The 17138-nt window shown below is 42.7% G+C and overlaps 1 protein-coding gene across 6 annotated transcripts in view; it reads left to right on the top strand.

Annotated features, from left to right (window-relative positions):
* Positions 1–17138, top strand: part of LOC118373265 (inactive carboxypeptidase-like protein X2) — a 39567-nt gene that overhangs the window by 14539 nt on the left and 7890 nt on the right. The window contains exons 2-6 of one of the 6 annotated variants that reach the window (XM_052479115.1): positions 1537–1737; positions 2812–3027; positions 5549–5632; positions 7006–7083; positions 7657–7722. In XM_052479115.1, the coding sequence (XP_052335075.1) occupies positions 1537–1737; positions 2812–3027; positions 5549–5632; positions 7006–7083; positions 7657–7722 (645 nt within the window). Of the gene's footprint in view, positions 1–1536; positions 1738–2412; positions 3028–5548; positions 5633–7005; positions 7084–7656; positions 7723–17138 lie in introns of all 6 variants that reach the window. The other 5 variants (XM_052479114.1, XM_052479113.1, XM_052479112.1 and 2 more) reach the window with 5 other exon arrangements.

Genomic DNA, 17138 nt, shown 5'->3' with positions numbered 1-17138 from the left:
ATAGTTTGTAGTGTGCTATGGGATAGTTGCTACTACTGTTATACCTATTTGTCCACCATTGAGAAGATATGAGAATGACCAACCACACAGAGTCAGACGGGACAATGTTGATAATGCCCTAACAGCATGTCATTACAGTTTGACTTAGTTTACTAATGGAGAGGAATATTTTCCATGAAGACATCGCCGTTCCACAGTTATGTCACTGGCACTGATATTCAGACAGCCATGAAGAGAGATAGTGAAATGCCAATGAGGCTCCACTGACTTCTGGATTTACACAACTTTTTGCTTCCCAATATGTTACATTACAATACCATACAATACAATGCCTTCCAGTGGCGATTGAGGCAGAACCATAAGCAGCACAAGAGGATAATTACATCCACATATTATTCATAACATGCAAAATTCTGTAAATATGTTCATTCAGAGGAAAGGCCAGAAAGAAGAACAGCTTCATTATCCATTCCACATCAAATAGAAACCTACAGTCCTAGTATGTGATTTTGGAATATTCAAATGGGACATCATGTGGTAACACTTAGATAAGCCCAGATCTCCTTGACCATGAGTATGATGATGTCGCTATAGTTCCTCTTCTTGAGGTGTGTCTGTGTGTACGTGTATGTGTTTGTGTGACCTGGGCCTCCCGAGTGGCGCAGCAGTCTAAGGAACTGCATTACAGTGTTTGAGGTGTCACTACAGGCCCGGGTTTGATCCCAGGATGTGTCACAACTGGCCCTGACTGGGAGACCCATGAAGCAGAGCACAATCGGCCCAGCGTTGTCCGGGTTAGGGCAGGGTTTGGCTGGCCCGGGATTTCCTTGTCTTATCATGCTCTAGCGACTCCAAGCTGACTTTGGTCGCCAACTGGATGGTGATTCTTCCGACACATTGGTGCGGCTGGCTTCCGGGTTAAGTGAGCAACGTGTCAAGAAGCAATGCGGCTTGGCAGGGTTGTGTTTCAGAGGACGCATGGCTCTCGACTTTTGCCTGGCCCAAGTCAGTAGGGGAGTTTCAGTGATGGGACAAGACTAACTACCAATTGGATATCACGAAATTGGGGGAAAAAAGGGGAAACTACCCCAAACCTTTTTTGTAGATAGAACAGAGGAGGCTTTCTTCTGCACAGGACACCGTCATCTCCCCCCGGCCACACACACATACACAGCCTGTCTGCCAGACGTTAGCTCAGCGGTGCCCCCTGCTAGTGATGCTGTCTGGCAGACCCACTTCCCGGTACACATGTCTGGACCGGGATCTCTGTCTGTCTCTCTCTCTCCGTCCCTCGCTCTCTCATCATTCTGTTTCAATTGCAGAAAGTTGGTGTTGATTTATAGCCGTTGTTTGAATGCCATATTGCCCTATCAATTTCAACATTTACATTACATTTACAATTGAGTAATTTAGCAGAAGCTCTCATCCAGAGCGATATACATATCCGGTAGGAGCTGTAAGGCCTCCTATTGGGCCCTCGGGGGTCAACATGATCGAGTTTATTCACTTTCCTTTGCTTCTTCGTCCATCTCCAAGCCCGGGTCAGGAGAGCCCCAGAGGAGGAGGAGGGCAAAGGGAAGAAAAAAAAGGGTAAGAAGGACAAGAAGAACAAGGAGTCTAAAGCAGACAAAAAGCTGAAGGACAAGGGAGGCCGCCGCGGCAAAGCACCAACAACTCCACCACCGACCACTACCACACTACCACCGACCACTACCACAGAGGTGTACACAGAGCCAGGTAATTTAGTTACACACCACTCTAGTTAAAGGTCCAATGCAGCTGTTTTCATCTCAGTATCAAATCATTTCTGGTTAACAATTAAGTACCTTACTGTGATTATTTTCATAAAATTTTTTGAAAAAAATTAACAAAAAACAGCTTCTTAAGTAAAGAGCAATTTCTCAAGCAAGAATTTTGCTAGGACTGCCTGGGAGTGTTCTGAGTGGAGAGGGGAAAACTGCCGATTAGCTGTTATTGGCAGAGAGGTTTGGAACTCTTATTGGTTTATTAACTCATTTGCAGCCTGGTGATGTCACCAGGCAAGCCAAAACTCCATCCCACCTAAACAGGCAAACATTTCAGGCTATCTTTATAAACAGCTCTAACGCTAAAGGGTATTATTGTAATTTTCACAATTTCACCGTATTATTCCAACTTCAGTGTGTAAATACTGTATATATGAAACACAGAAAATCTCGTTTTTGACCTCACTGGTTCTTTAAGACAGACTAGAATTGGTAAATTAACCATATAATGATTTGTCATTTGTGAGTGCTAAGTTGTTTGGGCTGAGCTGGTGCCTCAGTGTTCTAATACCAATCAAAATGTTGATCTTATTTGTACTATTGAAAAGTATATGGATTTTCTCCACAATAATAATGTTAAATCTACTGTCCTGTGTCCCTCTGACAGAGGATGAGTACTGGAACCCTGATGATGATAAGCCAGCCACCCCAGAGACTGACTCAGAGGATGACTACTGGAACCCTGATGATGATAAGCCAGCCACCCCAGAGACTGACTCAGAGGATGAGTACTGGAACCCTGATGATGATAAGCCAGCCACCCCAGAGACTGACTCAGAGGATGACTACTGGAACCCTGATGATGATAAGCCAGCCACCCCAGAGACTGACTCAGAGGATGAGTACTGGAACCCTGATGATGATAAGCCAGCCACCCCAGAGACTGACTCAGAGGATGAGTACTGGAACCCTGATGATGATAAGCCAGCCACCCCAGAGACTGACTCAGAGGATGAGTACTGGAACCCTGATGATGATAAGCCAGCCACCCCAGAGACTGACTCAGAGGATGAGTACTGGAACCCTGATGATGATAAGCCAGCCACCCCAGAGACTGACTCAGAGGATGACTACTGGAAGGGAGAGGAGGAGGAGCCTGCAGGCCCAGTGGTCGACCCAGAAGATGACTATTGGAAGGGAGAGGACCCGACGGCCACATCCCCCCCTCTTGTGGTGGATGGAGAGGTGGACACGGAAGATGAAGACTACTGGGAAGCCAAATGTATGTTTAAACCTCAGTTTCCTAAAACGACTGACAATGACTGACTGACTGACTGACTGACTGACTGACTGACTGACTGACTGACTGACTGACTGACTAGATGGATGAATGGGATAAAGGTACCAACAACTGTAAAATGTCATTTTGAAATAACTTGAATAGTAATTTCCAAGTAGTTAGTAAAGTATTTTACATACTAGCTATTCGTTTATAAGTTTATAACAGCACATACTGAACTATTTGGACTTGTACATTTCTTCTCCAGCTCCTCTCTATATCAAACCACCTGGAGTCTTTAACCCAGGGTTTCCCAAACTCGGTCCTCGGGACCCCAAGGTGAGCACGTTTTGGTTTTTGCCCCAGCACTACGCAGCTAGTTAAAATAATGAACTAATCATCCAGATTTGATCGTTTGAATCAGCTGTGTGGTATTAGGGCAAAAACCAAAACTTCTGCCCCTTGGAGTCCAGAGTACCGAGTTTGAGAAATGCTGCTTTAACCAATGAGTTTTAAATCAGATGATGGAAAGATCATCTCATATGAAGGTCTGTCAGTGACATTCATAGCTAAGCTCAGCTCATCTGTACTTTGTGTGAAAGTTACAAGTTTTCATTACGTTACTGTGTCCATATTTCCACTACTGTTTTACTCTACCATTGCTCCATATTTCCACTCCTACAGTATCTTACTCTCCAGTACCCCTCTATTTCTCTCACCATCTCTTTCCGTTCTCATCCTTTATTTCTCTCACCATATCACTCCATCGTCTCTCTCCGTTCTCATCCTCTATTTCTCTCACCATATCACTCCATCGTCTCTCTCTGTTCTCATCCTCTATTTCTCTCACCATATCACTCCATCGTCTCTCTCTGTTCTCATCCTCTATTTCTCTCACCATATCACTCCATCGTCTCTCTCTGTTCTCATCCTCTATTTCTCTCACCATATCACTCCATCGTCTCTCTCTGTTCTCATCCTCTATTTCTCTCACCATATCACTCCATCGTCTCTCTCTGTTCTCATCCTCTATTTCTCTCACCATATCACTCCATCGTCTCTCTCTGTTCTCATCCTCTATTTCTGTTCTCATCATTTCTCTCACCATATCACTCCATCGTCTCTCTCTGTTCTCATCCTCTATTTCTCTCACCATATCACTCCATCGTCTCTCTCTGTTCTCATCCTCTATTTCTCTCACCATATCACTCCATCGTCTCTCTCTGTTCTCATCCTCTATTTCTCTCTCACCATATCATTTCTCTCCATCGTCTCTCTCTGTTCTCATCCTCTATTTCTCTCACCATATCACTCCATCGTCTCTCTCTGTTCTCATCCTCTATTTCTCTCACCATATCACTCCATCGTCTCTCTCTGTTCTCATCCTCTATTTCTCTCACCATATCACTCCATCGTCTCTCTCCGTTCTCATCCTCTATTTCTCTCACCATATCACTCCACCATCTCTTTCCGTTCTCATCCTTTATTTCTCTCACCATATCACTCCATCGTATCTCTCCGTTCTCATCCTCTATTTCTCTCACCATATCACTCCATCGTCTCTCTCTGTTCTCATCCTCTATTTCTCTCACCATATCACTCCATCGTCTCTCTCTGTTCTCATCCTCTATTTCTCTCACCATATCACTCCATCGTCTCTCTCTGTTCTCATCCTCTATTTCTCTCACCATATCACTCCATCGTCTCTCTCTGTTCTCATCCTCTATTTCTCTCACCATATCACTCCATCGTCTCTCTCCGTTCTCATCCTCTATTTCTCTCACCATATCACTCCACCATCTCTTTCCGTTCTCATCCTCTATTTCTCTCCCCATATCACTCCATAGTTTCTCTCTGTTCTCATCCTCTATTTCTCTCACCATCTCTCTCCGTTCTCATCCTATATTTCTCTCACCATATCACTCTATTGTCTCTCTCCATTCTCAACCTCTATTTCTCTCACCATATCACTCCATCGTCTCTCTCCGTTCTCATCCTCTATTTCTCTCACCATCTCACTCCATCGTCTCTCTCCGTTCTCATCCTCTATTTCTCTCACCATCTCTCTCCGTTCTCATCCTCTATTTCTCTCACCATATCACTCCATCGTCTCTCTCCGTTCTCATCCTCTATTTCTCTCACCATATCACTCCGTCTCTCTCCGTTCTCATCCTCTATTTCTCTCACCATATCACTCCATCGTATCTCTCCGTTCTCATCCTCTATTTCTCTCACCATATCACTCCATCTCTCTCCGTTCTCATTTCTCTTCTTGCGCTCTACTCGTACTTCATCATCCATCTCCTTCCTTTCTTCCTGACTCATCTTCCTCTTCTATCTCACTCTCTTCAATCTTGCAGTCCTTTCTTTCTCTCTTCTCTTTCATTCTCTCACGCTTTCACTCTCTCTTTCGCTCTCATTCTCTCAGTATCTCGCTCTCTCAATCTCTTACTCTCTCATTCTCTCACTCACTATCGCACTCTCTCATTCTCTAACTCTCACTCTCTCTGTTCTCCAATAACAGATGAGGTGCCCGAGAATCTTCCTTTCCCTGACGGTAAAGAGGTCGTCCCCACAGAGAAAGATGACTTGAGCTACGCTGTCACAGGTAACTTACATAATTAAATCAATCGATCAATCAATACGTACTGTAAATATATCTCAGTCAGTCAGTCACTGCTTAGAGAGCCACAGTGTATCCTGGTGTTCCTCTTTTCTAAGAATGAAAGACAACCCGTGTTTTAGTGTGGGATATGATCAACCGTCCTCTAACTCCAGGGAATCACATCAGGCTAGCTAGATCATAGCTGTTCTTTTAAATGAGAGTGAGTGGGTGAGAGTTTAGTTCCACACAATCAAAGGCTTTTCATGGTTTTGTTTTTGATCGAGAAGCCTTTCACAAGATGGTCGCTCTGTTATATTCCTTGTAAATGTAAATTAAACATTTAACTAGGCAAATAACAAGCAGTGAGTTACACTAGCTTTACGTTGGTCCAAACAGAGAGCGTCTGTTGTGGCTGCAGAAATTTGAACATCACTGTATTGGAAGATTACTGTATTATCAAGGCCTTTAGTTAAATAACCGTAGCTACAGAGAGCGTTGGAAAGCACACATAAAACCAAAGAGAGTCTGTGTCATGTTGTTAAGTAAAAAGAGAACAGTACTACCAAACAGGTTTCTGCTGGAGTCAACTTGTGGTTTTGCCAGGGCAGTTATGTCCCACTGTGCACATGTGTCAGTTCAACGTCTAGTTTTAATTTGCATTTGAATGAGTTGTCAACTAACGTTAATTCAACGTGAAATCAATAAAACAATGTCATTTGATTTATAGTAGGTTAAAAGATTCTCAAAATGTCTTAAGTTGATGACTTTTTGCAAATTCAATCAGTTTTCCACTGTTGAAATGACGTGGAAACAACATTGATTCAACCAGTTTATGCCCAGTGGGGTAGTCCTGTTGAATCAATGCAGAAACAATGTGTTACCCAGGCTACAGTATACTAAGACTGTTCTAACGTTGTGTTTCTCCCTCTGATACAGTATACTAAGACTGTTCTAACATTGTGTTTCTCCCTCTGATACAGTATACTAAGACTGTTCTAACGTTGTGTTTCTCCCTCTGATACAGTATACTAAGACTGTTCTAGCGTTGTGTTTCTCCCTCTGATACAGTATACTAAGACTGTTCTAGCGTTGTGTTTCTCCCTCTGATACAGTATACTAAGACTGTTCTAACGTTGTGTTTCCCCCTCTGATACAGTATACTAAGACTGTTCTAGCATTGTGTTTCTCCCTCTGATACAGTATACTAAGGCTGTTCTAACGTTGTGTTTCTCCCTCTGATACAGTATACTAATGCTGTTCTAACGTTGTGTTTCTCCCTCTGATACAGTATACTAAGACTGTTCTAGCGTTGTGTTTCTCCCTCTGATACAGTATACTAAGACTGTTCTAACATTGTGTTTCTCCCTCTGATACAGAGGATTCTATTACACCACCACCTACCCATGAAAGCCCATGGTACGAGGAGTATGACTATGGATATAGTGGTGGAGAGAGTATGTACACACACACACACACACACACACACATGAAATGAACTAACATTAACCCATGGCTAAATCTCCAATAGAAATCTGTTTTTCATTTCATTGGGACCCTGCAGTAAATTAAAGATTAGATAGACACCATAAAGAATTGGACCGCTACCACAGAGTCAAAGTAATGAGCCTACACTCTCTCATTCCCCACAAGAATGAACAAGAGACGTGTATAATTGTCAGACTGTTTCAATTACATGGTCTGTTATCTTCTTCATAAATTTGGGTTTAGCGAGACTTTGCCAGTTGAAGTTACAAACTGCAAAATGAGCTAAGTAATGGAATTGATCCTTTCTTCAAACACGTATGTTTATGGTTATGTGGCAAACATGAAGAAAGGGAAGAGGGGAAAAAGTTGAAGAATGCTTTGTTCACACCTGTTGTGATGGATTATCTGTCAGATAGAATAGGGAATCATGACAGCTGTTGGGATTCTATCTGCAACGTTTTGAATGTTTCACATCTGAAACATGGGGAGGTGGGGAAAATAGATTCACCCATTGAAGTTTTTCACTCCTTTGTTTACTACAGCAAAAAAACAGGAGGAGGAGGAGGAGAGGGAAAGACAAAGGAAAGAAAAGGAGAGAGAGGACAGAGGTATGATCTGATCTGTGGTCTGTCTGTCTGTTCCATTATGATCTGAATGACTGTGATCTATCTGTCCGTCTGTCCGTCCATCTGTCCTAGGTTGTGGATACTTCCCATCATACAGTAATATTTGACACTACGTTTACATTTTGGTCATTTAAGCCGTAAGACTAAATATCTTTGGTAATTCTTATGCAGAGCGGCTAACAATCAGTGCATTCAATTAAGGGAGGTAAAACATCCACACATTGCAACAAGTAAAACTTAGTAACACTGCAATGCCAAGCGTTGTACTGTCAAAGCTCTCAGACAATCAGAAGAACATATGAAACACAGATAGAACATGTCATGTTACTCACAGATTCATGTACAGGAGGTTTATCAGTCCCATGTGGTTCATGGTTCCAATTAAAGATAAAAAAGAACGAAAACACAGATGTTAGTCTCTGCCTGGGCTTCACTTGCTAAGACTTGCAGAAATCTCAACCGTAGAAATGTGTTGTGAAGGAAGGATGACAGGGAAGAAAGGCCTGGGGTATAGTGGTAACCTGTACGGTTTGAATTATTTATGAGCTGGAGTGGAGCAAAGAAAGAGGGAGGGATGGGCCAGCCAAGAGAGGTTACAGTACTAACAGGAAAGATGAATGAAAAAAACAAGATAAGGGATAGAAACAGAGGAGCATAGAGTCCCGGTTAGAGAAGGAAGGCAGAGATCTAACCAACAGCTGTTGCCACATGTTCCGGTCTCTTTCTGTACCTCGTGCACTGTGACCATGTTAGAACCACAGGAACTGTATAATCATAATATGGAACATTTGTCTGTGTGGGATAGCCAGGGTGTGGGATTAACCAGTAAAGGGATGACAGATATACTGTGTTTTCAGTGTGGGATATCCAGGGAGGGATTAACCAGTAAAGGGATGACAGATATACTGCATTTTCAGTGTGGGATTAACCAGTAAAGGGATGACAGATATACTGCATTTTCAGTGTGGGATTAACCAGTAAAGGGATGACAGATATACTGTGTTTTCAGTGTGGGATATCCAGGGAGGGATTAACCAGTAAAGGGATGACAGATATACTGTGTTTTCAGTGTGGGATAGCCAGGGTGTGGGATTAACCAGTAAAGGGATGACAGATATACTGCGTTTTCAGTGTGGGATTAACCAGTAAAGGATGACAGATATAATGTGTTTTCAGTGTGGGATATCCAGGGAGGGATTAACCAGTAAAGGGATGACAGATATAATGTGTTTTCAGTGTGGGATATACAGGGAGGGATTAACCAGTAAAGGGATGACAGATATACTGCGTTTTCAGTGTGGGATATCCAGGGAGGGATTAACCAGTAAAGGGATGCCAGATATACTGTGTTTTCAGTGTGGGATATCCAGGGAGGGATTAACCAGTAAAGGGATGACAGATATACTGCGTTTCAGTGTGGGAGTAACCAGTAAAGGGATGACAGATATACTGCATTTTCAGTGTGGGATTAACCAGTAAAGGGATGACAGATATACTGTGTTTTCAGTGTGGGATATCCAGGGTGTGGGATTAACCAGTAAAGGAATGACAGATATACTGTGTTTTCAGTGTGGGATATCCAGGGAGGGATTAACCAGTAAAGGGATGACAGATATAATGTGTTTTCAGTGTGGGATATCCAGGGAGGGATTAACCAGTAAAGGGATGACAGATATACTGCGTTTTCAGTGTGGGATTAACCAGTAAAGGGATGACAGATATACTGCATTTTCAGTGTGGGATTAACCAGTAAAGGGATGACAGATATACTGTGTTTTCAGTGTGGGATATCCAGGGTGTGGGATTAACCAGTAAAGGAATGACAGATATACTGTGTTTTCAGTGTGGGATATCCAGGGAGGGATTAACCAGTAAAGGGATGACAGATATAATGTGTTTTCAGTGTGGTATATCCAGGGAGGGATTAACCAGTAAAGGGATGACAGATATACTGCGTTTCAGTGTGGGATTAACCAGTAAAGGGATGACAGATATACTGCATTTTCAGTGTGGGATTAACCAGTAAAGGGATGACAGATATACTGCATTTTCAGTGTGGGATTAACCAGTAAAGGGATGCCAGATATACTGTGTTTTCAGTGTGGGATATCCAGGGAGGGATTAACCAGTAAAGGGATGACAGATATACTGCGTTTTCAGTGTGGGATATCCAGGGAGGGATTAACCAGTAAAGGGATGCCAGATATACTGTGTTTTCAGTGTGGGATATCCAGGGAGGGATTAACCAGTAAAGGGATGACAGATATACTGCGTTTCAGTGTGGGATTAACCAGTAAAGGGATGACAGATATACTGCATTTTCAGTGTTGGATTAACCAGTAAAGGGATGACAGATATACTGCATTTTCAGTGTGGGATTAACCAGTAAAGGGATGACAGATATACTGCATTTTCAGTGTGGGATTAACCAGTAAAGGGATGACAGATATACTGTGTTTTCAGTGTGGGATATCCAGGGTGTGGGATTAACCAGTAAAGGAATGACAAATATACTGTGTTTTCATTGTGGGATATCCAGGGTGTGGGATTAACCAGTAAAGGGATGACAGATATACTGTGTTTTCAGTGTGGGATATCCAGGGTGTGGGATTAACCAGTAAAGCAATGACAGATATACTGTGTTTTCAGTGTGGGATATCCAGGGTGTGGGATTAACCAGTAAAGGGATGACAGATACACTGTGTTTTCAATGTGGGATATCCAGGGTGTGGGATTAACCAGTAAAGGAATGACAGATATACTGCGTTTTCAGTGTGGGATATCCAGGGTGTGGGATTAACCAGTAAAGGGATGACAGATATACTGCGTTTTCAGTGTGGGATATCCAGGGAGGGATTAACCAGTAAAGGGATGACAGATATACTGTGTTTTCAGTGTGGGATATCCAGGGTGTGGGATTAACCAGTAAAGGGATGACAGATATACTGTGTTTTCAGTGTGGGATATCCAGGGTGTGGGATTAACCAGTAAAGGAATGACAGATATACTGTGTTTTCAGTGTGGGATATCCAGGGTGTGGGATTAACCAGTAAAGGAATGACAGATATACTGTGTTTTCAGTGTGGGATATCCAGGGTGTGGGATTAACCAGTAAAGGGATGACAGATATACTGCGTTTTCAGTGTGGGATATCCAGGGAGGGATTAACCAGTAAAGGGATGACAGATATACTGTGTTTTCAGTGTGGGATATCCAGGGTGTGGGATTAACCAGTAAAGGGATGACAGATATACTGTGTTTTCAGTGTGGGATATCCAGGGTGTGGGATTAACCAGTAAAGGAATGACAGATATACTGTGTTTTCAGTGTGGGATATCCAGGGTGTGGGATTAACCAGTAAAGGAATGACAGATATACTGTGTTTTCAGTGTGGGATATCCAGGGTGTGGGATTAACCAGTAAAGGGATGACAGATATACTGCGTTTTCAGTGTGGGATATCCAGGGAGGGATTAACCAGTAAAGGGATGACAGATATACTGCGTTTTCAGTGTGGGATATCCAGGGAGGGATTAACCAGTAAAGGGATGCCAGATATACTGTGTTTTTAGTGTGGGATATCCAGGGAGGGATTAACCAGTAAAGGGATGACAGATATACTGCGTTTCAGTGTGGGAGTAACCAGTAAAGGGATGACAGATATACTGCATTTTCAGTGTGGGATTAACCAGTAAAGGGATGACAGATATACTGTGTTTTCAGTGTGGGATATCCAGGGTGTGGGATTAACCAGTAAAGGAATGACAGATATACTGTGTTTTCAGTGTGGGATATCCAGGGAGGGATTAACCAGTAAAGGGATGACAGATATAATGTGTTTTCAGTGTGGGATATCCAGGGGAGGGATTAACCAGTAAAGGGATGACATATATACTGCGTTTTAAGTGTGGGATTAACCAGTAAAGGGATGACAGATATACTGTGTTTTCAGTGTGGGATATCCAGGGTGTGGGATTAACCAGTAAAGGAATGACAGATATACTGTGTTTTCAGTGTGGGATATCCAGGGAGGGATTAACCAGTAAAGGGATGACATATATACTGCGTTTTAAGTGTGGGATTAACCAGTAAAGGGATGACAGATATACTGTGTTTTCAGTGTGGGATATCCAGGGTGTGGGATTAACCAGTAAAGGAATGACAGATATACTGTGTTTTCAGTGTGGGATATCCAGGGAGGGATTAACCAGTAAAGGGATGACAGATATAATGTGTTTTCAGTGTGGTATATCCAGGGAGGGATTAACCAGTAAAGGGATGACAGATATACTGCGTTTCAGTGTGGGATTAACCAGTAAAGGGATGACAGATATACTGCATTTTCAGTGTGGGATTAACCAGTAAAGGGATGCCAGATATACTGTGTTTTCAGTGTGGGATATCCAGGGAGGGATTAACCAGTAAAGGGATGACAGATATACTGCGTTTTCAGTGTGGGATATCCAGGGAGGGATTAACCAGTAAAGGGATGCCAGATATACTGTGTTTTCAGTGTGGGATATCCAGGGAGGGATTAACCAGTAAAGGGATGACAGATATACTGCGTTTCAGTGTGGGATTAACCAGTAAAGGGATGACAGATATACTGCATTTTCAGTGTTGGATTAACCAGTAAAGGGATGACAGATATACTGCATTTTCAGTGTGGGATTAACCAGTAAAGGGATGACAGATATACTGCATTTTCAGTGTGGGATTAACCAGTAAAGGGATGACAGATATACTGTGTTTTCAGTGTGGGATATCCAGGGTGTGGGATTAACCAGTAAAGGAATGACAAATATACTGTGTTTTCATTGTGGGATATCCAGGGTGTGGGATTAACCAGTAAAGCAATGACAGATATACTGTGTTTTCAGTGTGGGATATCCAGGGTGTGGGATTAACCAGTAAAGGGATGACAGATATACTGTGTTTTCAGTGTGGGATATCCAGGGTGTGGGATTAACCAGTAAAGGAATGACAGATATACTGCGTTTTCAGTGTGGGATATCCAGGGTGTGGGATTAACCAGTAAAGGGATGACAGATATACTGCGTTTTCAGTGTGGGATATCCAGGGAGGGATTAACCAGTAAAGGGATGACAGATATACTGTGTTTTCAGTGTGGGATATCCAGGGTGTGGGATTAACCAGTAAAGGGATGACAGATATACTGTGTTTTCAGTGTGGGATATCCAGGGTGTGGGATTAACCAGTAAAGGAATGACAGATATACTGTGTTTTCAGTGTGGGATATCCAGGGTGTGGGATTAACCAGTAAAGGAATGACAGATATCCCACACTGAAAACACAGTATATCTGTCATTCCTTTACTGGTTAATCCCACACCCTGGATATCCCACACTGAAAACACAGTATATCCAGGGTGTGGGATTAACCAGTAAAGGAATGACAGATATACTGTGTTTTCAGTGTGGGATATCCAGGGTGTGGGATTAACCAGTAAAGGGATGACAGATATACTGCGTTTTCAGTGTGGGATATCCAGGGAGGGATTAACCAGTAAAGGGATGACAGATATACTGCGTTTTCAGTGTGGGATATCCAGGGAGGGATTAACCAGTAAAGGGATGCCAGATATACTGTGTTTTCAGTGTGGGATATCCAGGGAGGGATTAACCAGTAAAGGGATGACAGATATACTGCGTTTCAGTGTGGGAGTAACCAGTAAAGGGATGACAGATATACTGCATTTTCAGTGTGGGATTAACCAGTAAAGGGATGACAGATATACTGTGTTTTCAGTGTGGGATATCCAGGGTGTGGGATTAACCAGTAAAGGAATGACAGATATACTGTGTTTTCAGTGTGGGATATCCAGGGAGGGATTAACCAGTAAAGGGATGACAGATATAATGTGTTTTCAGTGTGGGATATCCAGGGAGGGATTAACCAGTAAAGGGATGACAGATATACTGCGTTTTCAGTGTGGGATATCCAGGGTGTGGGATTAACCAGTAAAGGAATGACAGATATACTGTGTTTTCAGTGTGGGATATCCAGGGTGTGGGATTAACCAGTAAAGGAATGACAGATATACTGTGTTTTCAGTGTGGGATATCCAGGGAGGGATTAACCAGTAAAGGGATGACAGATATAATGTGTTTTCAGTGTGGGATATCCAGGGAGGGATTAACCAGTAAAGGGATGACAGATATACTGTGTTTTCAGTGTGGGATATCCAGGGTGTGGGATTAACCAGTAAAGGAATGACAGATATACTGTGTTTTCAGTGTGGGATATCCAGGGTGTGGGATTAACCAGTAAAGGAATGACAGATATACTGTGTTTTCAGTGTGGGATATCCAGGGTGTGGGATTAACCAGTAAAGGAATGACAGATATACTGTGTTTTCAGTGTGGGATATCCAGGGTGTGGGATTAACCAGTAAAGGGATGACAGATATACTGCGTTTTCAGTGTGGGATATCCAGGGAGGGATTAACCAGTAAAGGGATGACAGATATACTGCGTTTTCAGTGTGGGATATCCAGGGAGGGATTAACCAGTAAAGGGATGCCAGATATACTGTGTTTTCAGTGTGGGATATCCAGGGAGGGATTAACCAGTAAAGGGATGACAGATATACTGCGTTTCAGTGTGGGAGTAACCAGTAAAGGGATGACAGATATACTGCATTTTCAGTGTGGGATTAACCAGTAAAGGGATGACAGATATAATGTGTTTTCAGTGTGGTATATCCAGGGAGGGATTAACCAGTAAAGGGATGACAGATATACTGCGTTTCAGTGTGGGATTAACCAGTAAAGGGATGACAGATATACTGCATTTTCAGTGTGGGATTAACCAGTAAAGGGATGACAGATATACTGCATTTTCAGTGTGGGATTAACCAGTAAAGCAATGACAGATATACTGTGTTTTCAGTGTGGGATATCCAGGGTGTGGGATTAACCAGTAAAGGGATGACAGATATACTGTGTTTTCAGTGTGGGATATCCAGGGTGTGGGATTAACCAGTAAAGGAATGACAGATATACTGCGTTTTCAGTGTGGGATATCCAGGGTGTGGGATTAACCAGTAAAGGGATGACAGATATACTGCGTTTTCAGTGTGGGATATCCAGGGAGGGATTAACCAGTAAAGGGATGACAGATATACTGTGTTTTCAGTGTGGGATATCCAGGGTGTGGGATTAACCAGTAAAGGGATGACAGATATACTGTGTTTTCAGTGTGGGATATCCAGGGTGTGGGATTAACCAGTAAAGGAATGACAGATATACTGTGTTTTCAGTGTGGGATATCCAGGGTGTGGGATTAACCAGTAAAGGAATGACAGATATCCCACACTGAAAACACAGTATATCTGTCATTCCTTTACTGGTTAATCCCCACCCCTGGATATCCCACACTGAAAACACAGTATATCCAGGGTGTGGGATTAACCAGTAAAGGAATGACAGATATACTGTGTTTTCAGTGTGGGATATCCAGGGTGTGGGATTAACCAGTAAAGGGATGACAGATATACTGCGTTTTCAGTGTGGGATATCCAGGGAGGGATTAACCAGTAAAGGGATGACAGATATACTGCGTTTTCAGTGTGGGATATCCAGGGAGGGATTAACCAGTAAAGGGATGCCAGATATACTGTGTTTTCAGTGTGGGATATCCAGGGAGGGATTAACCAGTAAAGGGATGACAGATATACTGCGTTTCAGTGTGGGAGTAACCAGTAAAGGGATGACAGATATACTGCATTTTCAGTGTGGGATTAACCAGTAAAGGGATGACAGATATACTGTGTTTTCAGTGTGGGATATCCAGGGTGTGGGATTAACCAGTAAAGGAATGACAGATATACTGTGTTTTCAGTGTGGGATATCCAGGGAGGGATTAACCAGTAAAGGGATGACAGATATAATGTGTTTTCAGTGTGGGATATCCAGGGAGGGATTAACCAGTAAAGGGATGACAGATATACTGCGTTTTCAGTGTGGGATATCCAGGGTGTGGGATTAACCAGTAAAGGAATGACAGATATACTGTGTTTTCAGTGTGGGATATCCAGGGTGTGGGATTAACCAGTAAAGGAATGACAGATATACTGTGTTTTCAGTGTGGGATATCCAGGGAGGGATTAACCAGTAAAGGGATGACAGATATAATGTGTTTTCAGTGTGGGATATCCAGGGAGGGATTAACCAGTAAAGGGATGACAGATATACTGTGTTTTCAGTGTGGGATATCCAGGGTGTGGGATTAACCAGTAAAGGAATGACAGATATACTGTGTTTTCAGTGTGGGATATCCAGGGTGTGGGATTAACCAGTAAAGGAATGACAGATATACTGTGTTTTCAGTGTGGGATATCCAGGGTGTGGGATTAACCAGTAAAGGAATGACAGATATACTGTGTTTTCAGTGTGGGATATCCAGGGTGTGGGATTAACCAGTAAAGGGATGACAGATATACTGCGTTTTCAGTGTGGGATATCCAGGGAGGGATTAACCAGTAAAGGGATGACAGATATACTGCGTTTTCAGTGTGGGATATCCAGGGAGGGATTAACCAGTAAAGGGATGCCAGATATACTGTGTTTTCAGTGTGGGATATCCAGGGAGGGATTAACCAGTAAAGGGATGACAGATATACTGCGTTTCAGTGTGGGAGTAACCAGTAAAGGGATGACAGATATACTGCATTTTCAGTGTGGGATTAACCAGTAAAGGGATGACAGATATACTGTGTTTTCAGTGTGGGATATCCAGGGAGGGATTAACCAGTAAAGGGATGACAGATATAATGTGTTTTCAGTGTGGGATATCCAGGGAGGGATTAACCAGTAAAGGGATGACAGATATACTGCGTTTTCAGTGTGGGATTAACCAGTAAAGGGATGACAGATATACTGTGTTTTCAGTGTGGGATATCCAGGGTGTGGGATTAACCAGTAAAGGAATGACAGATATACTGTGTTTTCAGTGTGGGATATCCAGGGAGGGATTAACCAGTAAAGGGATGACAGATATAATGTGTTTTCAGTGTGGTATATCCAGGGAGGGATTAACCAGTAAAGGGATGACAGATATACTGCGTTTCAGTGTGGGATTAACCAGTAAAGGGATGACAGATATACTGCATTTTCAGTGTGGGATTAACCAGTAAAGGGATGACAGATATACTGCATTTTCAGTGTGGGATTAACCAGTAAAGGGATGCCAGATATACTGTGTTTTCAGTGTGGGATATCCAGGGAGGGATTAACCAGTAAAGTGATGACAGATATACTGCGTTTTCAGTGTGGGATATCCAGGGAGGGATTAACCAGTAAAGGGATGCCAGATATACTGTGTTTTCAGTGTGGGATATCCAGGGAGGGATTAACCAGTAAAGGGATGACAGATATAC

Source organism: Oncorhynchus keta, chromosome 25 (assembly GCF_023373465.1).
Source record: "Oncorhynchus keta strain PuntledgeMale-10-30-2019 chromosome 25, Oket_V2, whole genome shotgun sequence".
NCBI classification, from domain to species: domain Eukaryota; kingdom Metazoa; phylum Chordata; class Actinopteri; order Salmoniformes; family Salmonidae; genus Oncorhynchus; species Oncorhynchus keta.
The sequence above is the reverse complement of the archived record's forward strand: the minus strand, read 5'-3'. Positions and strand labels throughout refer to the sequence as shown.